Below are 27,914 nucleotides of genomic sequence, written 5' to 3'. Positions count from 1 at the left end.
CACACCCGCTTCAAAAGGGGTGGGGCTTCTTTCTCACGCTGCTCTGTGATTGGCCGATTTCGCAGTCCATCAGGGGTTGACGCTCTCGCTCTCGAACTCTGTGACCGCGCCCCCGAGGCTCAGCGGCTCGCGGTCGAGAAGGAGAGTGTGCGCCTTGTCAGGAGGCACCCAGCGGTCTGTTCTTACAGGAAAAAAACGAGAATATTTCAGCTCATTCATGGCGAAATCCATTCTATTCGACGTCCAGAAACATACCCATTCCGGAACGCGGCTTTGACAACGACAGGCGACGCGAATATCCGCAGCTCTCAGAGGTTGGAGTTTACCGAGGATTTTCATAGCAGTTTTGTGCTTGGAGGCGCGCGAGTGCCGGTGTCGTCGTCTCCGAGGGCGCCGTTTCGTGCTTTCTGGTGACAGCTGACACTTGTCCGATTTCCGAAGACTAGAAGGCCTGATCTGTGTCCCTCCTGTCCGGTTCACCCGGTGTCCCTGTCAGCGCCGGGCCGCCTGCACACTCACCCCGGCGCGGCCTCGCTCCTTGTCGAGTCCCCGGCGACGACACAGCTACCTCCCCGGTAGAGCCAGTTACCCACACTCCTCTAAAACATCTGCCGTGTTTACAACTAAAGTTACCAAAAACGGGTTCCTAGGAGAAAAAACTGACAAGGGAGCCGCGGATCTTTACGCTGGTGATATAGACCGACGGAGCTGCCATTCAACATATCAACAGCTCTCTGAATTTACATATTGAGTTTATTCATTCACGCGATTGGCGTGTTCTCTCGTGCATATCCGCTGTTAAGGTATTAGACACCAAAACGTCACATATACAAACTAATCACGCTTTGTGCAAAAGGCAAGGCCTCGTCTGCTAACTCAGATAGCTGCATCGCTAACTCCCAGCCAGCCTGGGTTTAATCAGCTTCTAATCTTATTAACCGCACTTTTTTGACTCCTATTCATCGCTTATTTTGTACCGTACGACACAGCAGCGAAGCGATTTTAATTTATAGTGACTGGTTCAACGCACAGTACACTATCCTTGCCAAGAGGTCTATTGAGCAAAAGCAGGAGGAAACAGACCTGTCAGCCTTTATTTTCTACTACTCGGCCTGATTAATTCCCACCTTGGGAAACAAAAACCGAAGAATCTTATGTGTTGTGCTGGTTTCAGCTGACCTTTGCTACCAAAAATCCCTCACGAGCTTTAGTGCTGTAACCCGCTGCATGCACTGATACGGGAAAGACTTGATTTTTATTTTTGTACTATAGTTCAGGAGCCATTAGAACAGGGTCAAATATCTGCACAAACCTCCTACTACTGTTTAGACATGAGTATTGAGATTCCAGTCGGTCTGACGGAGCTGCTGCAAGGCTACACCGTGGAGGTGCTGCGCCAGAGGCCGCCGGACCTAGTGGAGTTTGCCGTGCAGTATTTCACCCGCCTGCGGGACACCAGGAACCAGGACGGGTCCGGGTCCACCGCCGCCGCCAAAACCGGGGTGAAGGGAGTGATGTTTGATGGCGAACCGATGCAGACAGAGTCGAACGGCGACGAGGATGACGATGACTCAGATTTCGAGCGTGAGTGCCTCGTTATTAAATGCGTTTATTACGCCACCTGTAAACGATGAAGATATTGCTGCTTGAGTTTGTTTTACTGTATAGCGTGTTTGCACGGCTAACAAGGGTGTCAGATTTCCCCTGTGATGATGGGTAACGTGAGGAACAGCCTTATCTAGGCTGTTTCCATGGCACTCGCTCGAGCTCCCATCCAAGCGCTTGATTGACAGAGTGACAAGTGGCCTGCACAAGGCATCCCCAGAATGCATGCAAAATTAAGATGGGATAGTATGCATGCCTAATAGATGTGCATTAATATTTATGCATTTCTGTTCTTGAATAGAGACGGCTGTGGTGTGTGATCGGTCTAGCGATGTTAGCCCATTCGTGCTGTATGAATTGCTTGTATGAATGGATGCGGGCTGGCCATTGAGAATGCTAACGGATTTTTCATAATGGAGAGAGGTGCGCTCGCGCACATCAAAGCAGCCCCTCTTTCCTTTCATGTAGTGCAGAGCGAGCAGCTGCACTTCCATAGTGGAAACCAAGCAGATTTCACTGGCTGACATTTAAGTCAGCATTTGTGGTTTTAAAAACATTCTTGAAAAGATGTCATTTGAGAGAAATCAGCATCATTGAGAACAGTGAGGAAGAGCTGTGGAAATGGATACAGGGATTATTACACATTCCCAAAGCGCTTATCAAATTGCATCAAGCCGCATAATATGAAATACCTCCTTGTGTCTGAGTGGATTATGCCTTGTTTACGCTGATTGTTTAATATTTAATTCTGTAAGTGTTTTCACAACCTCTTACAAAACGGAATGGGGAAGTAAATCCATGTGTGTTAAATCTGAAGGTTTATATGCACTTTCAGAGGTTTGGATTTGCATTGTTATATCATTCTCTTCCCACGTCCTAATATGAATACTTCACTGTTATATAGAATGCAAAGCAGTATGTCAAATTATATTATGGTTGAATATGTACCAGTAAGTACTTTGGCTGCAGTCTCCGTCTAATAGATTGTTTGAAGGATTCAATTGGATTAAGCACACTTTTAGATGACATTTTAAAGACAACTTTTAAATTTGTAAATGCATTTAGCAGGCAAGCAATACTAAATGACTCGCACTGCATCCACCAAGATTATGAAGTGTCTGTGCAGCCAGTCTCTGGAGCTGTCAGATTTGAAAGGTTAAGAAATTAAGAAAAACAAACTTTCGTGGCTTTTCAAGTGCAAGTGCTGTAGTTACCAAGAAAGTGTTGTTATTATTAGTGTCACGATTGTGGAATTTCTAACTTCAATATGATGCCTTGAAAATGAATCCATGACCGCTCCACAACTCATGCATGTTGTGTTGATGTGAGAGCAAACGTTGCGTTGGAGATTCATATTTTGTAAATAAAGTGGTAAATTATGATTTTTGTGCAAAAAAAGGCAACGATTCATAAAAATAAGGTTAAACCACGGAGTCACATGGATTACTTTAAATTTGAGAGCTTTCTGTCCCTCCATTGACATCACATTAATTACAAAGATCTTCATTTGTGTTCCGAAGATGAACGAAAGGTTTGGAAACTACATGAGAGTAATTAGTGACCAATTTTTTTGGGGTGAACTAACCTTTTAAAAAAGTAATTGAATGGAAAAATAACAATGGATTGTCTTCATTGTAAAAATAATATACAGATTTATGCTTACAAGTATAGGGGTGGTGTTGAATTGAGAAATCAACTTTCCCATGAGCCTTTAAATTATAATAGTTCATCATGATATAAGAATATCCTCTAAGTTTTGGAGCTGAAAACTTCCTTGTTGGTCAAAGAAAAGTTTTTATTGACACCAGGCCCAGAAAACGAGAGCTCTCAAATATATATTAATCGATGACGTAATAGATCGGAGAAACGCCTCCTCAACAGATAAATATGTACGCCTGTTTCTATAGCCCCGCCCATGGACTCGTGGAGCTAAACGGATCACGCTACCGACCGAGCACTAAACATGTCGAAGATAGCAAGATATTGTGCTGTGCCTGGTTGCAGAAGAACACGGTCCTTGCATAAGCTTCCTTTGGAATCTAATATTAGGAATGAGTGGATGTGTGTTTTGCTTCATTTCACTGTGGAATCATTTGTAAATAAAGCACAGGTCGAGACTGGATTTGCAGACATATTGAGATTAAAACACAATGCACAGTGTCTTCTATATTGAATCCGACAGAAATGGTGGAACACACTTATGACAGACAGCAGCGGGTTTATTAGGCTCCTGTCACTTAAATGAATATTTCACCTAAAAATGAAAATTCAATCATTAATTTTCCCACCCTCATGTCGTTACAAACACATGAGAGCTTCATTCATCTTCGGAACACAAATTAAGGTATTTTTGATGAAATCCGAGAGCTCTCTGAATCAGCCGTAGGCAACAACTTCATTGCAACTGTCAAGGCCCAGTAAGGTAGTAAAGATAGTTAAATAGTCAATGTGCCTACTGTGATTGAACCTTAATGTTATTAAGCGACGATAATACTTTTTGTGTGCTATACCCCTCAAAAATAACTTTATTCAACAATTCTCTTCTCTTCAATGTCAATGTCATTCTCATGCTATTCACATAGTAAAGACAGTGCAGCGCTTCCAGGTTCTATATCAGAACGGCGGCTCACAAAACGTGTGCACACAAAGTATTCTCGTTAGAGCTGCAACTAACGATTATTTTTTCTGTCGACTAATCTAACGATTATTTTTTCGATTGGTCGACTAATCTAACGATTTATTTTTTTACCCTTTGAAATTTTTCAAAATTCTGTGGCACCCCCTCACATAAGTTACGCTAGAGGTGTAACAGTACAGACTGCTCACAGTTCGCTTTGTATCATGGTTTTAGGTTCACGTTTCAGTACAGTTCGGTATTTGCTATGTTCAGGGGAAAAAGGACTAATGAAAATAAAGAAAATAAGAACAGATAACTTAAATAGAAGCAGCAGCACAAATAAATACTATTGAGCAAAGATGAGAATAAAATAAACAATGCTTTTCAGGTAGGTCTAACATTAGTTTTTAGGTAGAGAAATGGAAGGAAGTAATCAAAAGTAAAATAACCACACATTTAACTGTTTAAAATTTAAAAAAAAAAACTTTTTAAACTTACAAAAGCTATTCAGTCAGGAGCAGTGAGTGATGTCTTTATCTTTTGTTTGACATTAAACAGACAGCAGTGAAGGCTACTGCCCCTTTAAGACCCACGGATAGTCGTCGTATTTTCTGTATAAAGTTCACTTAAGGCATAGAGTAGGCTATGACATTTTGACATACTTTTTGTGAGTTTGTCCATTTAAGCACAGGATTTGAAAGATAACTCAATATTTGCGCGCTTTGGGACGAGTGCACAAAGACAGATCTTCTCATTCGCGTCTTCTGGCTACTTTTGATATTCGCGGTCTAGGTTTTTGTGATAGAACCAGGAGCAGAAGCCAACATTACGCCAAATGAACGTCTGACACGACGTGTCGACGCATTTCACGAACGTCGACGTATTTCCGCGTCGTTGCAGCACTAATTCTCGTCGCTTCATAACGTTTAAGGTTGAATCACTAGTCACAGGGACTATTTTAACAAAGTCCTTACAACCTTTCTGGTAGTTTTTTCATCAGAAATATTTACATTGGTGTTGCGAAGATGAACAAAGTTCTTACGGGTTTGGAATGACATGAGGGGGAGGAATTAATGATAGAATTTTCATTTTTGGGTGAACTCTCCCTTCAAGAGCTCATGCACGGTTCCAATATGCTGTTACACTACATACATTTTCTTTCTCAACTATTTGCGTTCCAAAACTGACTGTTTACCTGAATTCTCGGCAAGAAGGGTGATTTTACATCATTTTGTGTGTACTTGACATCTAAGCGCAATTAGTCATGAAAAAGAACTCAGTTCGGTATTCAGGATGGAGCTGTTTTAGAGACCGTTTGTGCCATTTATATATAATATCAAATATAATATAAGTTATAATATTAATTACATAATCATATTTCAAATTCAATTAGTTTTTTTTAAATGGTGGCTGTCCTAAAATGGCAGATTTATTCATACATGCATTCAATATTGAAGGACATTAAAAATTATAATCAATATGTAATATGGTGCATATATTTAGCAAAATGCTCTTTTCTAGAGTTAATTTTTCCAGCTGACTAGCGAGTTTATGGACACTGGATATAGTTTTTCTGAGGTAAATGTTTTACTGATGTCTTTCCGCCATTGAAACACTGAGTGATTACATGATGCGTATATCTGTAAGTTGTACCCTATCTTTAAAGCTGCTGTCCGTAACTTTTTTTGTGTTCAAGATTTACAACAGTTATATAATGAGAATGTACAACATGAATCCATTTTCCAAACCGTGTTTTTGCCTTACCCTGAATCATTATGGTACACTTATAATAAGTGTTTATATTGGGACTATTTCAGGCCAGCTGCGGAGGAGCACAGTCCCTGCGTGATCCGCCATAGACATAAACAGAGAGAAGTAGCTCCGGCTGCAATGTTCTTCCGCAAGAAGCATGCAATTCTGTTTATTAACCACTAGAGTGCAAAAAGTTACGGACTGCAGCTTTAAACACGCATTCATATACTCATTCATATACACATATCACGATACAGGGCTTACGATACGATATATTGTAATATATTGCGATATTTTAAGAGAGGCAATATATTGCGATATTTCTTTTTTTTTTTTTTTTTTAATTTAAAAGTATAAAGAACACAACCATATGCCTAAAACACGAGACAAAGTATTTGATTTAATTAATACAGCATAATTTATATCATTAATCACTGTTTTGTGCAATCTGAGTAAAGTAAAATGTAAAGTGACTGCAGGATTCTTTATGTGTATATGTTTTAAAGGTTCACAGTATAGCAGTGGCTATTTAACAACAGAAAGTGTAGTCCATTTCATGACTGAATGACTGTTTGTTTTATATTTTTAATACAGAGTTAAGCTATTTTCTATAAAGCAGTCTATTGTATAACGTGCTATTTCAAGTACTGAACTGCAGAGCTGGTGCATCCATATCCACATCGCTATGGTCTTTCATTCTGCTGCCACCGCTGTCAGCTTTGGTGTGTGTTTATTTTGTTACTGATAAGAACTTGCAGTACATTCTATTGAAACGCTTCTCAGCAGCGCGGGTGACGTCAGGATGTTAAGCGAGCTCTTAGTTTCAATGTGTTTCCCGAGTATTAGATTTTAACTTGGCCTATATTGCAAACAAAATGATTCTTGTCGATTTCCTTAGTGGCTTCTTTTTAGCTGAAGCCAAAATGAGTCCACACTTCAGCTCTGTATACTGCAGGAGCGGAATAATTCTATCGTCTTGAGAGCTGGGTTTGCTAATTCAAACACTAGCGATTAGGGGTGTCCATGGTTAACTGATTAACAGTTAAAAATTGCGTAACCGAGTGAAACATTTTGCTCGGTTAAGTGGCGTCAATGACGTGCTTTGAATTTAGTTGTAATATATTTTTGCACCCCTAGAGACCGCCAGAGCGCTCCCAGACATTTGTAATATCCACAAGAAGAAGTCATGACCAGCTTTCTAAGCGGGCAAAGAAAGCGTGGGAGCACTTTAAAAATGAGAGTGACAGGGCAAAATGCAAGTATTGCAATGCAGTGCTTACCGCATTTTTCAGGCTATAAGTCGCTCCGGAGTATGAGTCGCATCAGTCAAAAAATGCGTCATGAAGAGGAAAATAACATAAGTCGCACTAGACTAAAAGTCGTATTAGGGCAGAAGCAGAGCGGGAGCCGCGCGCGCTGAGCATAACGGAGGAGAAGAAAGAAAGTTTGAAGTGAGAAACTTGTGAATGACTAGAGAAAAGCAGAGATTACTTTAACTGTAATGAAGAAAACAAAAAAGCTAATTGCGGACTGAAAGCAAGATGGCCAGAGCTGACGGGACGAGTCCACAGATGCTTGAACTCTGCCGGGAGAGGCTCAGCCGCGTGAGTCAAACGCTGTGTGAATCATCAACTAAACATAACCCTGACGTTAACGGTTAACGGTTAATGAAAAACTTGAAAACGTGCAGCCCTACTAGCGATGCACGCACTTTTACCTTTTTTTTCCCGCGTCAGTTATACGTTCTGAGATAACACTGCCATCTAGCGGTTGGGTGTTATACAGTCTGTGGTTTAAACCGAACACAAAGCCACGAATCTTGGATGTAAATATATAAATATCAATACATTGTTTTTGAGAATCGATACAGTATCGCCAAACATAATATCGCTATATTCACGTGTATCAATATTTTCTTACACCCCTAATCTGTAGTAACAAAGCACAAAGATTATTGTGATTTATTGGATGGGAGGAGCACTTCATCAGGATGACAACCGATTAAAATCGAGAAATCTAAAAAAAATTTTTACAGTATGTAAAAAACAGTTATTATTTGACAACATCTGAGTAGATTATTTTCACAGTTGTTGTTAAAGTTTGTATTCACCCAGTTCACTTAATTAGCTCAGATAGTCATCAGAACATCCAATCATGATAGCAGGATGGGTTCTGCATGAGACAGGTTTTGTTCCACAGCAGAGCTTCAATGAGCTGAGGAATCCAGAGCATGTTGGGGCATGGCTGAACAATTAAAGCATGAGACCATCCCACCTTGATCTTTCTTACTTTGCGTCATGCTGTCAAGAAAACGTCTGCATGACACTGCAGAACTGGCAATGTCTCATGCAGAAATGTGGATGGATTTGACACCTCTTACACTTGTGTACTTTATCAAGTATCATTGGTTTCTGTGAGAATTTAGGTACGTGATGACATTTGCTTTGGGTAAACAGTAGTTTAAAGTGCTGTAAGTTTCAGCTGTATTGCTAATTCTACCAGACATTGGCTCCAAATTAGAACACCACCATCCCTTCAACCACAAGGCCTTTCTACGAAACCCCTAGCCTGAATGCACAAAATATGACAGGCGGAGAGCATTTCTGGTTGGCCGTAGGCTGTTTCGGGCACTTTGACTTGTATCTCGAACAACTCGAATAGAAAAGATGTACTGTAACTAAAAGTGAAATGAACTGAAGTATAAAAGAAGTATCTAAGTGCAAGTGTATAGCTTGTTTGTTTTAGGTCGTCTGTCTGGAGGAGAGTGTACTCTTTGTTATAAGCGGGATAATCAGAGAGGAACAGAGCAGTCTGCTGTTGTAAGGACTCAGTCTCTCTCTACTCGAACAACAACCTTCAAATACTCTTAACAGCGTGTCAAAGAACCAGTTTGTGCTGCTCCTCACTGCTGGGCTGCCTGTTGTCAATGGTATTTTAATAGGACACAAGTTGCGATGTTGTTTTGAATCATCCGAAACTCAATAGTGAGTGTGAACCTTTTCACTACAGACATGTGAAACTAAACCTTCAAAAAGGGAACTGTGGTTTTTTAGGCAGTTAAGAGTGTTGTCAACTGTGATGTGACTTGTGTGGTTTATCTCAGGTCTTCATGTTTTTGCAGTTTGCCAAGAATTAACTAGTAACAAAGGGCCTGAATAATTAGTGTTAAAAATAAACCTAAATGAGGATCCTCCTCTTCAGAAAGAAAAATATTGCACAATATTTTTTTTTCAGGTGCAGGAACCAAAAAAACATTGAACTTAAAATCACTGCACTTTTCATAGTTTATTATGATAATATTAAATGCTCTTCTACTGCCTTTTTTTTCTTTGATTTCATAAAGAATAAATAAATTGTTACGTGTTTTTGGCTTTACTACAGGACCCGTCACGTGTTAAGAATACATACGCACCAGCTACTGGCTGTCTGTCAGGGAAAATGCCTCGGTATTGTTTTCCTGTCTATGTGTGTATTGTTTGTGTGTTTTGTATTCCTGGGTGTGTCTATAGCTTTTATTCTTCATGTTTGAGGTTTCCGATAACAATCTGGACTTTAGTACTTCCTCCTATCTGTCAGCAAGAGAGTGACTAACTACCCTGGCCCTGTTTGTTCTTCCCACCCTGGTCATTGGTTTCAGAAGCATCATTATAGTGTGGTCGTAAGAGCTTATGAAGTGTTATCTCAGCAGCTTGTTATAGACTTCAGGTTATCACATTATTTCAGCATTTTTGAGTCCTGAACTGGCAGAAAATAAGTTATTTAGGTTTAAGAGTTTGGATTGCTATATTACACTTATTGCATGTCAAACAGTGCAACAGAGCTGTTCCCTCTCAAGGCATCGTGGGTAAGACCAAAGGTTAGACAGGATGTGGAAACCTTGCACATTATCTACATTGTTATACTATTTAAGTCTCCAATTAAATCTAATCTTTAATTTCCTCTCTTAACCACTCAACAGAGTGGGAAACCTTGTTCTGATCTTTTTTTGCATGTTAGTTGATGACGACACACACACACACGCATATACAAGTTTACTCCTCAGCCTTTGTAAGATGTTTGCGGGTCAGTCTGATTAGTGGTGGTGGCTCAAGGAGAGGAGGTCATTGGGACAGAAGTGCAACCAATGGGAGGACTCCAATTGCGAGGTGTATGTTTTGATTGGACATGCCTTGACCTTCATCTAAACACACACAATACCGTATCGACCAATCAGAGAAGGGTTAAAAGAACAGACAGTGGCCTTGTCCAGTCAGGGTGCAGATTAAGCAGACTGATGGCCTTGTCTAATCAGATGCAGAGCTGACCTTGCCTCTAATGTTCGTATTATGCACACTGAATCCTCACATATGCTTTTGTAAATTTAGAAAGTGAATAAAATGGGTGTTTCTCTGCTTCTGCTGATCTCTGGTATTGTAGTTGTCATTTTTGCTCTCTCGCTCAAAGTAATCTTCCGGCTGTAAGTAAAGGGTTAAAGCTTCAGGCACAGTGCTAGACAGATCCATGCTACCTTATAAGGGCTAAAGAGAGAGAGAGAGGGAGAAATGGAGAACTGCAGAAAGATAGACAAAGTTTTTAGAGAGTGAAGAAAAGGGGGGATATGCAGACATAAAGATTGATTGCTTACAGCAGGAAGAGGAGAGAGAGTATTTTCCTCTTGTTTACGAGTTGTACAGCTGTTTGAGATTGTATTAATCTTCCAAGAAGCTTCTCCATGTGTGAGAAAGTGCTTTGTTATTGTTGCAGACTCCCTGGTGCTTTTGCAAACATGTGTATAGGGCCCGTTCACACCTGGGCACTCAAAGGGATAGTTTGCCCAGAAATGAAAATTCTGTCATTAATTACTCGCCCTCATGTCGTTCCAAACCTGTGAGACCTCCGTTCATCTTCGGAACACAAATTAAGAGGATTTTGATCAAATCTGAGAGCTCTCTGAACCCTCCATCGACAGCAATTAAATTAACACGTTCAAGGATCAGAAAGGTAGTAAAGACATTTTCATTTCACCCTGAAATGAAAATAGTCATTGTTTACTCACCCTAATGATGTTCCAATGCCTTTTCGGACCTTAAAAGGAGAATTTTTGAAAAACGTCCCCTGCACACTTTTTCATATTATGGCAGTGAATGGTGACCAGGCTAAAACTTTACATAAATGATACAAAAGTATCGTGTAATAATACAGTGAGACGTGCCATATATAAACAGGGTTCAGGAGGCATACTGTAAGGTTTTGTGAGAAAGAAACCTTATTATTCAGTCAAACTACTGGGCTCGGGCGTTATTCTTTGAGCGTTTCAGGGAGTGCGTGCGAGCCGTCAGTCAGCAGCCCCTCACGCTTACTCACAATGTTGTCGCAAAGTAGAGCTCTCCAAAAAGTATTTCATTACTAATTACTTTCTAAATCAACCTTGGCTAGTTAAATAATTCAAGGATAGACATGAAACTTCTTTTAATTAATTCAAATAAATAATATACAACTACATCAATTATTCTTATTAACTGACCAAAGTATTACAAATGTGAAAAGGATACATTTTAAAGTTAGATTTAAAATGTTGTTAATGTTAACAAATGTTAATTCCACTATTATATTGTATTGTTCTACAGTCTGTACAGTATTTAGTTCAATTACATAAAAAGTAACTGTAATTAAATTACAGAAGAAATGAGAGTAATCCCTTACTGTAATTGAATTACAGTAACTAATTACTTAGTAGCTAGTTACACCCAACACTGCTACTTACTGATGCCGCTTTCTCTCCTGCTGTGGTCTTTGATCTTGAAATTAGCTGATGATAAATAAATTGCAGCTTGTATCTGTTTCTCTCTTTGATGTGAGGTCTGTTAAATTTGTATGTAGCATAGTTATTGATGATCGGTTTCGGTTATTCGTTTTGCGGAGTCGGAGACACATTTATGTGGCCATGGGTAAATAAGTTTTAACAAAAATGGATGGCTATTCAATCAGTAAAAACGGATATAGTGACCAGGTGTAAACAGGCCCTATGAGTTGGCCATAAAAATTATCATTCATAAAGTTTCAAAATTGTTGAAGGGAATTACAAGGTTGTTTGCAGTGGGCTGTTTACATTAATCTCGCGTCAGAAAAATAGACTCAGCTGAACACGCATACGCTAGCGCTCTTCTTCGTGAGCATTTGAGCATGTGGTTAAATTCTAGCCTAGAGTACCATTTGAAAAGATTAGTGTTAGAAACACCCTCACAGCAGCGTTACCTCGTTTTTTGTAATTTGATGCAAAGGTAATATTTAAAAGTGTTATAAATGTACATTTATGAAAATTAAAAAAAGTTGCAGGATTTACAACGCTTATGGCGTTAAAACGCATCATCACAATCTGTGAAAAGGGTCATCATTTCTGCTCTATACTGTAAGAAATACTTTGACGATGTATAACGCACGATGTCTGTTTTCAAATATTTTATACTGAATTGTACAGTATTGTGTACAATAATGTAAATGATATTATTTATATATATTATATGCATTTTAAAAAAATCTAAAGTTTTAGGTACGTTTAAAAAAGAAAAGAAATAAATACTATTATATTATAATTCATACTATTATTATTATTATTAATATTATTATTATAAGAAATATTTCTTGAGCAGAAAATCGGCATATTAGAATGATTTCTGATGGATCATGTGACTAAAGTAATGATGCTGAAAATTCAGCTTGTCCATTTGATCTGATGTTTGTTTGTTTATTGTTATGTTTTGGTATGGTTGTTATGCATGTTGTGTGAGAGAAAGCACACAACTGTTTGTAGATTAGTTGCTGACCCTCACATGATAAGTGATTTTAGCTGTACCATCACAGAGAACACACACACACACACACACACACACACACACACACACACACACACACACACACACACACACACACACACACACACACACACACACACACACACACACACACATATTCTGTATACTTTTAATATGAATAGTCTCTCTCTCTCTCTCTCTATTTGCCAGCAATGAGAGAGAGAGTGATAAAACTGTGTGTGCATGGGGATATCTAGAATGACATGGAGGGAGATAAGAAGACAGGCCAACCCTTAAGTTTTGTAATTCTTGGGTTACTGTTGTTTGTAGTTATTATTGCTCATGCTTAAGCTTAGTGATTTGAACAAACTCCTAATCCTAAAATATTAAACTCTGGCAGGTTTACGTAATATGTAATACCTCACGTCATATACTTAAGCAGTAAGATTGAAAATGGGCTAAATTTTTCAATAGAAGTAGAAGTTTTCCAATATAATTTTTTTTTTTTTAAATCATGGAAAATATTATTCCCTATAGGTAGACTACTGTTGAAAAGTTTGGGGTCAGTAAGACTTTTTAAATGTTTTTGAAAGAAGTCTCCAAATGCTCACCCTGCATTTATTTGAAAAATTCAGCAGAAACTGTACTATTGTGAAATATTTTTACATTATATTTTAAAATATATATTTTATACCTGTAATGGCAAAGCCACATTCATGTTTAGCATCATTACTCCAGGCTTTGTCACATGATCCTTCAGAAATCATTCTATTATGATGATTTGGTGCTCAGGAAACATTTATTATTATTATCAATGTTGAAAACAGTTGTGTGTCTACATTTTTTTGTGGACATTTAGATTTTTCTGATTCTTTAATGAATAGAAAGTTCAATAGAACAGCATTTATTTAAAATAGTCTTTTATTATAAATTTTGATCAATTTAAAGGCACAGTTAGTGTGTTAGTTTCACTAGAGGTTGCTTTTTCAAAGCAATAACAAAGGTGTAGCTTGATGACGCTGTGAAAAGTGTGGAATCATGGGAGTTGTCGTTTTCACCTCCACAGCTGATGGATCTCAGGCAGACAATCATGTTCATGGATGAGAGATAATGTTTTCATTTTATACAAGCATTACTGTAGTTTAAAGCAGGGCAGGGGCCGAGAGCCTGGGAGGTTTTATGCTGCTGTTTTTATTATGCTTAGTGTCTAGTGCTAGCCTAGAAATCTAGATGCACCCTAGCGGCAGCAAATCTAATCTGCCGTGAGTGTCGTCTAGCAACTCTCAATTCACTTCTGAGCTGTAAACGCCAAACTCTGGTCGGGCCAATCACATCGTGTATAGAGTTGGTGGGCGGGGCTTAACATAATTACAGGCCGAGTTGCGCTTGCGTGCTTCTAGTAAACACAGAAACTGGCGAACGGCGGTCTTTCGAATCCGCTTTGACCGCGACTCTGGAAGATTTGGAGTTAAGCTTTTCTCTGAGAAAAGAACAAAGAACGGCACTGAAGTCATTCTTATAAAGGGAAGATGTGTTCTAAGTTTTGCCGACCGGATACACCGAAAGTTTAATTTGTCAACGAGCTCTGCTTCACCTTCGTTGCTCTGGTTGGTTGTAGCGATATCCAGTTGTGTGCATGGAGTGCAAGAGGGAGTTTGAAAGACAACCGTTTATCCCGCCCCTCGGATTGAGCCCTGTCAATGCTGAGTTTCCAGACCAAACATCTTGATGTGGGTCTGGCCTGTCCGGCTAGTCTAGTGCCACTCTTTTTGTTATTGTTTTTTATTTGCAATCAAAGTTACGCTTAGCTCCTTCTTCCCTGAACTTTATTACAGTTATGTTTGATCACTTAAATTCACATTATTTTATTTCATTCTAATGAAATGGTAGCCTGAAACTCCCTCTGCACGCGATAGGATAGCGCTACCACCAACCAGAGCAACGAAGGTGAAGCAGAGCTAGTTGATAGATTAAACTTTCGCTGTATCTGGTCGGCAAAACTCAAACACATCTTCCCTTCTCAAGAATGACTTCAGTGCCGTTCTTTCAGTGCCATTCTTTCAACTCCAAGTCTTCCAGAGTCGCGGTCAAAGCTGATTCGAAAGACCGCCGTTCGCCTGCCTCTGTGTTAACTAGTAGCGCCCAAGCGCAACTCTGCCGTCGTTATGTTAAGCCCCTCCCACAATGTCTATACACGATGTGATTGGCCCGACCAGAGTTTGGCTTTTACAGCTCAGAAGAGTATTGAGAGTTGCAAGACGACACCCATGGCAGATTAGATTTGCTGCCGCTAGGTGCATCTAGATTTCTAGGCTAGTGATATGGCTGAATTGCTACTTGTACAGGCCACTTTATTTGCCAAATTAAAAAATCGAATTGTTGGGTAACGCAGCGCTGTTTTACTTTAATCAAAATATTCAAAATATTTTGTGCATTTAGGCTACTATGAGACACTTGATCGATTAGAATATCATATTAAAATCTGAATGACTTGTGGTGTTAAATGATTGTCACTGAGCCTGAGGCATGATGGTACAAACATGATACTTAAGGTCAGTCAAAAAACCAAGAGATTCAAACAATAAGACTAACTGCCTTGTACTATATAACAATGAATAGTTGTCCTTCAGACAAATAAGTCATATCAATCATAGTCATTCACTTGTCCGAGTAAAAAGTTGTTGTTAATATGTTTTTTTCTTAAGCAATATTCTCATCAGTGTTTAATCTGCTTTTACATATTTAAATCTGCATATTTGTGATATTTTTACCATTTATAAAGGCCATCATATCCTATATTTAATATGCTTCAGCCTAGCCTATGTAAGAGGCAAGTGGCACATTTGTTTTAATACTTTCCACATTTGCACACAATGCCATGTATTAACACCAATACGCCGTTCATTCTCGTTTAAATTACCTTTCAAAGCTTGTGAAAGACGGTCAGACATGGCTTCACGAAAATGTATAATTTTCTCCTGTTTAAAGCCTTGCAAAAAGCAGCGTGCACTCATCTCAAAAAGAGCACAAATAGGCCACTGAATTGAGTCTTCTTTTATTTATTTTTTGTGCATCAGTAGATAAAGGTATAGTTTTGCATAAAAGGAGAATATAGCGCTATGAATCGTTCTTCACTGAAATTTAAAACTTAAAAGAAAATGCTCAATAAATAGCGTCTGCGAAGTGAGAGTCTTGTTTATTTGATGGTGATTTCACAATTCTTGTTCATATAAAGGCTAAATACAAATAAAAGGTGAACATTAATTTATTTGTACCGTTTTTATTTCTAAAATATTATATAGTTTTATAGGAGGAGGTTTCATAGACTTGGCAAATTAATTTGTCAGAAGTTTGTAGGTACAGAAATCCTTTGTGGCAGTTCTTGGTAGTTTTTCTAAAGCTTTTATATAGTTCATATCGATATCGAAATTATATCGTATCGACCAAAATTAAGAAATATATCGTGATATAAATTTTGTCCAAATCGTCCAGCCCTACTTCAGCCTTAATTTTACATTCTTAAATTTGATCAATAAATTGAGAATAAGACGCTATAGGGCTGTTACCAATCAAAATAAATAATATTTGTTATAATATTAAAAAAAAAAATGTAATATACAAAATAATAAATATTGAAAAGAATGTTTAAGCATGAAACTAAACTGAGTCATCAAGTCGATTAATTCAAACAGCTGAATCATTCAGTAACACTGTTGCGTTGAGATGCATATGTTTCTGCTGTGATCTTTGTTTGGAACTATTTTCGCTGCTGAAATAGAACAAAACAGTCAATATTGCATCTAAAATGTAAGTGACTTTGTTAATTAATTGTTTATGGAACGGTCTTATGAAATCAGTGTCACATTTTTGTGATAGTCGTGATGGTATTCAGGAAAACGGCACTCTTGGTCATGTGATGTTTTTTAACTGTATCATATGTTGTTATAAGTATAAAAACTCCACATTTCTCAGGATGTTTACAGTAGTACTCTTACACAGCCTCTTTGTGTGAGAGGCGCTCATTTGTTTTCGATTTCTCCTTGTGCGAGCATCAACAGCGCAACCTTGTTATCGTCAATAGCTTACAAAAGAAACAAAACCTTATTGTACTTTTGACTTTAGTTAGTTTGACAGAAAAGCCTCTAAACATGACATTTTAAAGACGTTTTATGTTATGAGAAGTTTAAATGTATTTTCAGGCCGCCACAGTCTAGTTAATGAATAGGAAGCACTAAAATCTATTTGTGCTGGTCAATGTTGATATTGTGGCTGGCCACCACAAATAAATCAATGTATGGGAATCACTGTAAGCGTCTTTGGTGTTTCTGTGGTTTGTACAAAAGTAAAATTAGAAATTGATGGTAACGCGGATATGATATCACAAAGACCACCAAGTCTTTAAAATGGTAAATTTCTCTGGATTTAAACATTGTTGAAAGAATTTGGGATAATACAAGTACAAAAGTCAGCAAAATAACTAAAACTGTTTGTGTTTTTTGGACTTTTTTTATTTTTTTATTTTTACATATTGTGCCTTTAATGCATCCTTGCTGAATAAAACAATACTTTTTATTTTATTATTACCTACCCCAATTTGTTTTAAACATTAGGATATAATAAAACAGGATTAGAATTTCTATCTTCTCTTTGAATAATCGTTGAAATGTTTTTTTATTATTAACATTTGGATTGTGATACTGACCTTGTGTTTTCTATTTAAATAACTGATGCTATCATGGCATCAAAAACTTAATAAACAAACAAATAATAAAACAGGACATTTAAAACTATCATTATGGCTAAGCCTCTGTTTTCATACAAGAAAGGTGGATGGTGATGCAAGTACTATAATATCAGTATCAGACTTCAGTCAGTGTGACTATAGTTCATCTCTTCTGAAGCCATACTGCAAAAATGCAACTGCAAATTGATCTGTAATGCATCTTTAATTGATCTTTAAACAACGATTGATTATATTAATGAATGTAAAATGACGTGTGTTTGTGTGTGTGTAAAACAAATTAACACAGGCTCAAACTGACATAAGGGTGACACAACTTTAATTTCGTAGTAAATTATCCATTTATGATTCCAAAATGGATCAATGTTGTATATTTTTAGAAATATTGCTCTTACCCATTATTCTTTCCATTTTCTGCCATCCTATGCCACTCTGTTTCGCTCTCTCTTTTTTCCCCTCTCTCTCTCTGGTTGCCAAGAGAGAGTGAGTGGGTGTGTATTTGGGGGGGATAGTTGTTATAGCGATGAGGAGGTCTTCCTTGTATTTTGTTGTCATGGCAACTTTGTCCACTTGATATCCCCTACACGTGAGGTTGAAGCGCCCCATCTCACAATACTTCACGCGCTCATGCACGCACTCATTTCTTTGAGTGCTCTCGCAACAAGTCCGTGCATTAAGCCGCCTTATCTGGGCATTGTACACACGCACACAGTGTTAAGTCATTTGCAAAGAGGTGTAAATCTGAATGCTTTTGTGTGAATACGGTGGCATTAACTTGAGCATGGGTTGTGTATTGTATTGTGAGTTAATTATTTTAAGAATGTGTTCAAACATGATGATACATTTTGGTATGAGAGAATCTGTATTTGTTACAAAGCTATTGGTTATGAGCAGAACGTCTTAAGACGGTTAGTTCACTAACAAGGGAGTGTGTATGTGACTGAAAGATTATTGCTAGTTTTACACCGAAGAGTTAATGGACTGATGGATTGTAACGGCACCATGAGAAAAGAGGAGGAGGAGGGTGTGCAGACCTGCAGGGCTCCTGAGAGTCGTGCTAGTGCACTCCGCTGTGATCGTACACACATAATTGCAATCTCCTGAAACTGGTACAGCCTGTAGGACAGGCCTTTGACTGACCTTACCGAATATTTAACACACCCACACAGTTACTGAAGGGCACATGCGAGATTTGGGGAATAAATTTGACCGTTAGCATTGTCTGAGTCTGCAGCTCTCAGTGAGCATGGGAGAATTTGAACAGTCATTAACTCTCTCTCTGTCTTTCTCTCCACAGCTCCTCCCCCCAGCAGATTTAACCGGAGAGTGTCGGGTGAGTTCTGTTTGACGTCATTGCACTAATCATGTGGTTTAAACTGTGTGTGTGAGTGTCAGATAAGTGTTCTGCCTTTCCGTCATTTCCCCTTGTGTTTGTTTTATAGTAATTATGTCGCCAGTTTGCCCACTTATTCTGCCCCTTTCAATAGTGTTCCAGTAATAAAAAAAATCCCCTTTCAACGTATGCATTCCTTTGATTTGGGATTTTTAAAATCTCACATCATCATATGAAGGAGTCTAGATATGCTACCTGTAAAGACATGTTTAATGCATTGAGAATAACTTTTTTGATAAGTGTGAAGTTAAGCATTGTCTTTTCCGTCATCACTGTAATCTAAACCCTTCTAGAGCCAAAAAGATTGTAGGTGGAAAATTTGGGAAAATAAAATGTTTTACAGAAAGTGTGCCATACAAAATAAGCATGTTGCCAATAGTTAGGAGAACTAAATATTTATTTTTGTTTGTAACTTTTTCACTAAGTACTGTGGAACACTACCGTTCAAAAGTTTGGGGTTGGTAAGGTTTTTTTCCTCGAACTTACTTTAGAGTTTGTTTTTGGGAGTTCTAAGCAGCTTGCCGAAGCCAACTTTCTGGAAAAGTTGGCTACGGCTTGTAAACACCTTTATACTACCATTGGTCTGTGGCGATTACGTAACAGACAGATGTGCACGAAGACTCCGCCTTCATTCATGTTCATTTCTCCTGTTCAGTTTTGTTCATTTCGTCGAGTGCGCTGCCTTATAGTAGAAAATGAAGTTGTACTTCTGATGAAACAAGACACTAACACTGTTTTTCATGTTTAATATACGGTAAACCTGCTTGATTACATTAATTCGATTTTTTTATTAAAGTGGCAAGAGCTATATAAAAGAAGTAACAAGAATTTACTAAAGTGCTGAATTGCAGAGCTTGTGCAAACATAGCCACGTTGCTAAGATCAGTTGCTTTTCTTATATGCACTATTTTTTTTTAAAATGCTTGATTTTTATCAGTTTTTAGTGTGTTTATTTGTTATTGAGAGGAAAGCATGCAGGTGCAGCACACATTTACATATTCATCTAAACGCCACTCTCAACAGTGTGGGCGGCATCACATTTCGCTAACAGTATATCGTTAGTCACATATTTCAAACTTCATTTTACTAAGCGAAGAACAAAAAATAATTTGCTGTGAGTATATTGGGGCCTTAAATGTATTAATTTTTTTTTTTTCAAGAAAGATTGTCTGTCTTTTGAAAAAGTTTTGAACTGTAGTGTAGATTTGGCCCAAAAAAATGTAAAGGTCCCATGGCATGAAATTTTCATTGTATTAATTTTCAAAATTAATATGAGTTCCCCTAGCCTTAATATTGTCCCCAAGTGGCTAGACATTTTAAGAATTTTCTGGCTGTCTTTCTCTGCCTTTGAGAAAATGAGAGCTCAGGTGATCTGATCTTGAATTTTCCTGTTATGACGTCATACCATGAAAGGTTTCCTCCCCTTCCTCTGCTTTGCCTGCCCAGAGAATTAGTAGAGAAATTATTCAGTTTATCAGTGATGTCAGCACAGGCTTTAGCATATGGATTCAACAGCACCGCCACAAACAGTGAGTACAATTTTTCATTAATGCCTGATCTGGGATCAGTGATTTATGATGTGTAGCTGATCATTCAAGTTCACACAGACTTTCTTTCCAAATCATTTAATACTGTCAGTCCCGCTTGCCGTCTTGATGCATCAGTTAATCAAGCCAGTGACTAAAACGATCAACTTCACCTTGTTTCTGTTAGTAGCATGAAACAAATCTGTTATTTAAATGATTAAACTACAGAGAGCGATCAAAGAACACTCTTTATAAAGTTCGGATCTGTCAATCACGTATATCTGCAGCGCACACTTGTCTAAACTGACATTAAGCTGCACAACGGAAGCTCTTCCTGTATTCATGTCGATGTCGTGTTTGTTGTTAGTTGTGGTGAAAGCATTTTGTGAGAAATAACGTTGCAAAGTTCATAAAATAAGGGTCGGCGTGACTGGGACTCGTGTTTATTCACAGCTCTCAGATACATACAAAATAAACTCGCGCTCACAGCGCTCTCAACAACTCGGTACAATAACACTTTCTCAGCAATCTTTCCCCAGCTCTCCATCTCTGGACTGGCAGTACTGCTTGCATCACTAAACCACGCCTCTTCCACATAATCTAATACTAATTTAAAATGCAACGATGTCAGCCAATCACAACAGTGGGAGTTTTAAATGAAGTCTCACAGCAGAAATGCCCCTTGAAACAAAGCATTCAAGCCAGAGGGCTAATATCAATACAGAAAAAAATGCCTTTTATTTCTAAATCATGACATTTTTTGATGTAAAAATCATACTAACAATATGAAGTATTGTTAAAGTAATATAAATAAAAGTAATATATATAAAGAAATATAAAGTACACCTTAGGAAACATAAAATAATTTAAAAAATCCATGCCATGGGACCTTTAAAGTGTTTTTTTAAATAGTATAAATAGCCAAATACTTTATATTAGAAACAACAAGCTGTTTTATTATTTTTGCACAGTACTAATGGGTAAATTTTGAGACTTTGGCATTGAAAAGTTTGCAAAACCCTTTTCAAGAGTTTTTGATTCCCATGTATGTGGCTTTGGTGAATATTTCTAGCAAGTAATTAAATAGTCACTTGTTTTCACAGTGTGTGCGGAGGCCTTTAACCCTGATGATGATGAGGAAGACTCTGAGCCGAGAGTTGTTCATCCAAAAACAGACGAGCAGCGCTGTAGATTACAAGAGGCTTGCAAGGACATTCTGCTGTTCAAGGCTCTTGATCAGGTACACACACACACAGAGAGAGAGAAAGAGAGATATGCGGGCTATTAAACTGTAAAAAGAGACGTCCTCCAGGTTGTATATGTGCAGGCGAGTCAGTGAAGTTTGTGTTGCTTGAGCCACTGTCTGTTCATTGTTAGAGGACATTATTTAACAGTTACATTATTTAACTTTAAATGATTAGTGTGATTTATTTTTTGCTGATGTTGTATAACATGCATACACCCATAAACGTGATGTTGATTATGGTTTAGTTTTATATTATTATAATATTTTTAACTTGGCAGAGAAAGGATTTATGCCTAAAGTAAAACCTGCTTATAGATTCACCCCTAAAAACTTTTGTAACAAAAAGTTGTCTTTAAAATGACTGATAGTTCTAGATATTTAGCCTTTTTTAATGCATGTCAAAAGATTGTTCTAGCATTCATTCTGCACATATATTTTTTTAAATGTCAGTCTATGTTCACTTGCACGTGGGTATCTTTTGGTTTAGAACTATGTATCACTCTTTTTCGTTCAGCATCTTGCATTATGAGTGTTGCGCTTGTCAAGATGACATGTCAAGATAAAAAATAGTTCAAACATGTCTGTAGACCACCACACTTTGTTCCATTCTGTTGCACTCTGTCTAGCTGTTACGTGAGCTATAAGAAACGCACCTATTTAAAAACAATTTTTTTGTTTTGCATAAATCTGTACTGTATGATTCAACACAACACAAATACATTTCCTTCATCAGACACTGTCTCCTCTCTCTCTCTGGTACAGGAGCAATTTTCAGAGGTGCTGGACGCCATGTTTGAGGTTCTTGTACAGCCACAAGATCACGTCATTGATCAGGGAGATGATGGGGATAACTTTTATGTAATCGAAAGGTATGTATTTTAAAGTGTATGTTTCTCCAACATTACCTTTCATATAGTGTGTAATATAGCTGTTTTTGAATGAAAAGGTCTGCACAGTTTCAAAGATCAAAGTGCACAAGTTATTGTCACCTAAAGGAAAGGAAAATTTGCAATAAGCAAAAGCTAAATGTAATGTCCAGTAACTTGTGTTGATGAAAACGACTGAGCTTGATCTGTGGACATGCGACACATGCTCGATCTGTGGACCTGTTGAAGTGAACAGGAACTGCAATATTTACGTGCTTGCTGTTAGGAGAGTTTGTTATTCAAAATGGCAACATTTGCATTTTTTTGAATTTTTTAAAACATGCATATATGAATTTTACAGTACTATCATATTATTACAGGAATGTAATGTCTATATGGTGAAAAGTAAATCTCTAAATATGGTTATATCTTTTGAACTTTTCACTTTTCACTTTTTGTCAATTATTTTCATCAGTGATTTTGAGTAATTACAGCAGCCCTAATCTTGTTGAGACTCAATTTGTGATTCGAAATAAAAAATATAAAAAAGTTGTTTATGTTAATTCCTATTCATTGTTTAACTCAAACCATAGTAATGTTCTTCATGTTGAATGTCAATACCCAAGGGTCAGAATGAAGTGTAGCAACAATACTTGCCACCTCAGCACTAACTCAACGTCTGTTTTTGTGGACTTGCAGGGGTGTGTATGATATTGTGGTACAGAAGGATGGTGTGGGCTGCTGTGTGGGTCATTACGATAATAAGGGCAGTTTCGGAGAACTGGCCCTCATGTACAACACTCCACGTGCTGCAACCATCATTGCTACAGAGAAGGGAGCCCTCTGGGGACTGGTGAGTGTGTGTGAGAGAGCAAGTGAACTGACAGCGTACCTGGTTGACAAAGTGCTCTACTACAGCACCACCTTGTGGTTGAAACACTGAATGATAGCACTTTCACAGTGCTTTCGTGTGTGACAGAAGCATAAATCCAGATACTTTTCGGCTGAACGATATGTCTGTTTCAGGATCGGGCAACTTTCCGTAGACTCGTAGTGAAGAATAATGCAAAGAAGAGAAGGATGTATGAAATCTTCATCGAGTCTGTTCCATTGCTCAAATCACTAGAGGTAAAAACATTTATTCTATTGCCAAACATGTTGTTTAGTGGTGACAGAGTATCAGGGTTGCACAGCTGAAATGAACATTAAAGAAAAGCTTTAGGAGGAAGAGAAGAACATTTTTGCATTCTTAGATGAGCAATGGAGCAATTAATACTTACCCCTTCTTTCTGTTTCATAGCTGCCTGAGAGGATGAAGATTGTTGATGTGCTGGGTGTAAAATCATTTCACGATGGAGAGAGGATCATTATGCAGGTGATTGTAAAAATATCATTGGACAACCACAGTCTTTACAATAAGTAGCATTTTTTTTTTTTAACTACACCTTTCAAGCAAAACAGTTCATTAAAAGAAGTTTGTTAGGTTTTAGATGTAAACAGATGTAAATAGATATGCTATTTGAAATTCTGGTGGTCAAATGCTCATTGTTATTGTGATGACCTCCATCTGTTGCTAGGACACCTGTATCAAAATAACTCAAATTTAACTGCATACAGTAAACTCACACAAAGCAATATATACTCTACTACAGCAAATCTAATCTGAATGATTGTTCATATCGTCACCAAATGTAAACTACCACCCAGCTCTATACTGCTAAATGGATATAAATGTTTTCATTATGAAAATGATGATAAAGTCATTTTAAAATTAAGGAATTCTGTAAAGCTGCTATGAATCAATGTGTGTATATTGTGGAGTTTTATACAAAAGAATTTAAGGTGAACCGACTTCATATATTTGCTAAAAATCTCTCTGGGACCAGTTAAAAATGCCATAATCATTTGTTTCCAAATGCCACTCGGTCATATATTTGTTATCCTAAAGGCATCTGTACACATCTGTACACAGCTCTAAAGCGGATCTGTGTCAGCTCAGAAATCTGCATAAAGACACAATGCTATATAAAAGCAGACTTAAAATACACCAAGTGTGACCCACCTTAGCCAGACAAAACATATAGGAGTAGCTCCATATTGTTTTAGGCAAATTAAAAAATGTGTAACATTTAAAGTAAGAGTCCTGTACTCACATCATGAAGCAAACCATGTGTAAACCATTATGTGTAATCAGTTGCCGTTCGCCATTTGTAATCCTCCATTGAAAAGATTTGCAGCTCAACGTGCCCATTTTTCTCAGATACGGTATGTCTAACCCAGTCGGCGTCACTGTGTGAACCATTTTTTTCAATATAAATTTGTTATATTGTATTCCAAATATTAAGAACATATTTCACGGCGGTCAGGTGACATACACTGTACTGCCTGGAAATGCTAACTTCAGTGGCATTGTTCATTTGGTGTGCCTGCTCCAAAGTGACTTTTTGGCTCTTTGAAAAAAAACTTTTGACCCATTTTTAATCCTGTGGTGATCCACCAGGTGAAAAAATTCATAATTTCTTCAAAGCATTTCTTCCATTTGTTCTTCCGCAAGATGCATGTAGTTTACGTTAAACTAGAGAGCCAAAAGTTACAGAGCGGTGTTGCTTTAAGAAATATAAAATAACTATACTGTAAGCCACAGGTTGTATTTTTTTATTTAACTGTTTATTAGTTCATATTTCATTTATAAAGCTTTCTTTAAAACAGTAGTTTTAAAATAGTAATGTTCAAAACATTGTTTCCTGCGATTTGAATTCCTATGTAAATGCATTTATGCCACTTTAGAGAAGCATTAAACGGTCTGTGTAAATGTACATTTTTATGATTTTTATGCCACTTCAGGTTTGGTTTCTGTGCCGCGTTTGCTGTGTAAAGATGCCTTGATGCTGCTGTACATTTACCTCTATTCATGACACATTTGTCATTTTGAGTCAGTGGGCTTTGCCATAAAAGTATTGATATCCTCTGTTCAGCTCTCACACACTCGAGCAGCCACAGCATGTCTGAAAGAACCAACACACACACACACACACACACACACACACACACACACACACACACACACACCCAGAGCATGTGTAATTATAGCACTATAATAATAGAGCAGAACTGAAGATCAGGACTCTATTGTATCATTAATCATTATTATTATTATGGACTGCTCTATTACCAGGGTGAGAAGGCTGATTGCTTTTACATTGTGGAGTCTGGAGATGTGAAGATTATGATGAAGAGTAAAGTGAGTTCCTTTTATCTTTCTTTTTTTACCTCCATCGCTTTCATTCTGTTATATTATACTGTGTTCAGTTTGATATAAAAAAAAGGGTTAAAATGCAGAGACATCATTCATAGATTGATTGCCCCTAACATTTGAGCATCATGACTAGCTGGAGACTTCTGCTTAAAGGGATAGTTCACCCAAAGATTACAATTCTGTCATCTCTCACCATCAAGATGTTCCAAACCTGTATGAATTTCTTTGTTCTGCTGAACACAAAAGAAGATATTTTGAAGAATATGGGTAACCAAACAGGGCTCCATTGACTTCCATAGTATGGAAAAAAATACCATGGAAGTCAATGGTGCCCCACAGCTGTTTGGTTTCAGACATTCAAACAGAAATTCATACAGGTTTGGAACAACTTGAGGTTAATAATGAAAGAAAATTAAATTTTAGGTGAACTATCCCTTTAACCTATGGTTTAGGTTTGGGATGGGACTTAAACTATTTGTTTCTCCAACCAATAATTTTGTTCAATTCTTCTTGATGTTAGCAACATATAAACATTCTTTAAGTTTATATGTTTACTTATAAACATTTTATTTTCCCTCACAGTAATGCCAACATTTCATTTTTAAAGAGTTCTTTTAATGTTTTTCTGTGACTCCCAGACGAAAGCAGACAGACAGGATAACGCTGAGGTGGAGATCGCTCGCTGTAGTAGAGGGCAGTATTTCGGAGAACTTGCTCTCGTCACTAATAAACCACGTGCTGCCTCAGCCTATGCTATAGGAGACATCAAATGCTTGGGTAAGTGTCTATTGTAGGTGCCTGACTTATATTTTTGAATTAAAATAAAATTTGTACTAAATGCTCCAACAACCTCACACAATACTTATGTATTTCAGTGATTGATGTACAAGCCTTTGAGCGCTTGCTGGGACCCTGCAAGGAGATCATGAAGAGGAATATCGCCCATTATGAGGAGCAGTTGGTGGCTCTGTTTGGATCCAGCGTAGACCTGAGGGACTGAGACAGACTGGCCGTGCCTTACACACACACAAACAAACACGCACACATACACTATACAACATGACACATAGGTTATACACTCCCAAAACATTTTGTAGGCACACATTCCTTTTTATGTGCACTCATACTCCAGCCAACACGCTCACACTTTCAAATCATACCTCACAAACACACATACGCCTGTTATTGCGTCAGCTGTTCAGTACAAAATAAAAGCATTTCCAGTTCAACTGCTGTGACCCTGAACTAACCACAGCCTGAAGAGGACATATGCGCACGCGCACACACGCACGCACACACACACACACAGATACATAGATACATACACATACAACTTCACTTACACCAAAAATTCCCAGCCAAGGACCCATCCTTTCTCATGGTCACTTGCAGTCACAACAAAGAAAAGAGAAAAAGAGACAACATAAAAGAATCTATGTTTAAACAAGAAAAAAAGTTGATATCTTTCAATAAAAAAATGCAAAAAAGCGCAAAAATTTAATGTTTTAGAGCATTTTATGACAATGCAAAGCTTTGATAAACTTGTTTAAATATGACCTGTTTCTTTCCCTGCTGTTGGTGCATAAAAGTTTTTGCTGGTGGTATCCACAGTGACAGATTTTGCTCACTTAAACTCCACATTGTATTGATTGATTAATGTATTACTATTATTATTACATATTTTTGTTGAAGGGTTGACTCGCTGTTACACCGCCCCCTAATTGGAGGATGCGAGACCGAATCTAGTGCAAATTTTTTCCCCTTTAGTCTTTCTGAATGAGTCGTCCTGAAAAATAAATAAAGCAGACATTTTGGTAACCTGCTGGGACTCTTATGTTGCGAGTGTGTGTGCGTGCGTGTGTGTGTTGGACGGTGCAGTCTGTAATTACAGGAACAGTGCCATTTAAATGTCAGGAATCAGTTTTGTTTGTAATCCTTTGATTGGAGACCATACAAGTGTTCTAGAATGGAGTGTTATTTTTTTCTTTAGGGCGTTAGTTGGCTATTGTTAGTTTATCACCATTGAGGGTTGGCTAGTTTCGGCATTTACAGATTGTACTTTTAATAAACTTTGGATTAATCAGGGTGTCTACTTTTATTTGTTTGTTTTTTTCTTTGGAG

At 37.8% G+C, this 27,914-nt stretch overlaps 1 protein-coding gene across 1 annotated transcript; it reads left to right on the top strand.

The window, feature by feature from the left end:
- The first annotated feature begins 104 nt into the window (after positions 1-104).
- Positions 105-27,876, top strand: prkar2aa (protein kinase, cAMP-dependent, regulatory, type II, alpha A). The gene is made up of 10 exons (XM_067413680.1): positions 105-1,584; positions 18,804-18,839; positions 21,529-21,665; positions 22,434-22,540; positions 23,237-23,390; positions 23,564-23,665; positions 23,838-23,912; positions 25,713-25,778; positions 26,432-26,570; positions 26,669-27,876. Exons 1-10 carry the CDS (start codon positions 1,332-1,334, stop codon positions 26,791-26,793), a joined length of 1,194 nt encoding a protein of 397 aa, XP_067269781.1. The 5' UTR covers positions 105-1,331; the 3' UTR covers positions 26,794-27,876.
- Positions 27,877-27,914: the final 38 nt, after the last annotated feature.

Source organism: Pseudorasbora parva, chromosome 13 (assembly GCF_024679245.1).
Source record: "Pseudorasbora parva isolate DD20220531a chromosome 13, ASM2467924v1, whole genome shotgun sequence".
Classification (NCBI taxonomy): domain Eukaryota; kingdom Metazoa; phylum Chordata; class Actinopteri; order Cypriniformes; family Gobionidae; genus Pseudorasbora; species Pseudorasbora parva.
Note: the sequence above shows the minus strand (reverse complement) of the source record. Positions and strands in the feature narration are given on the sequence as shown.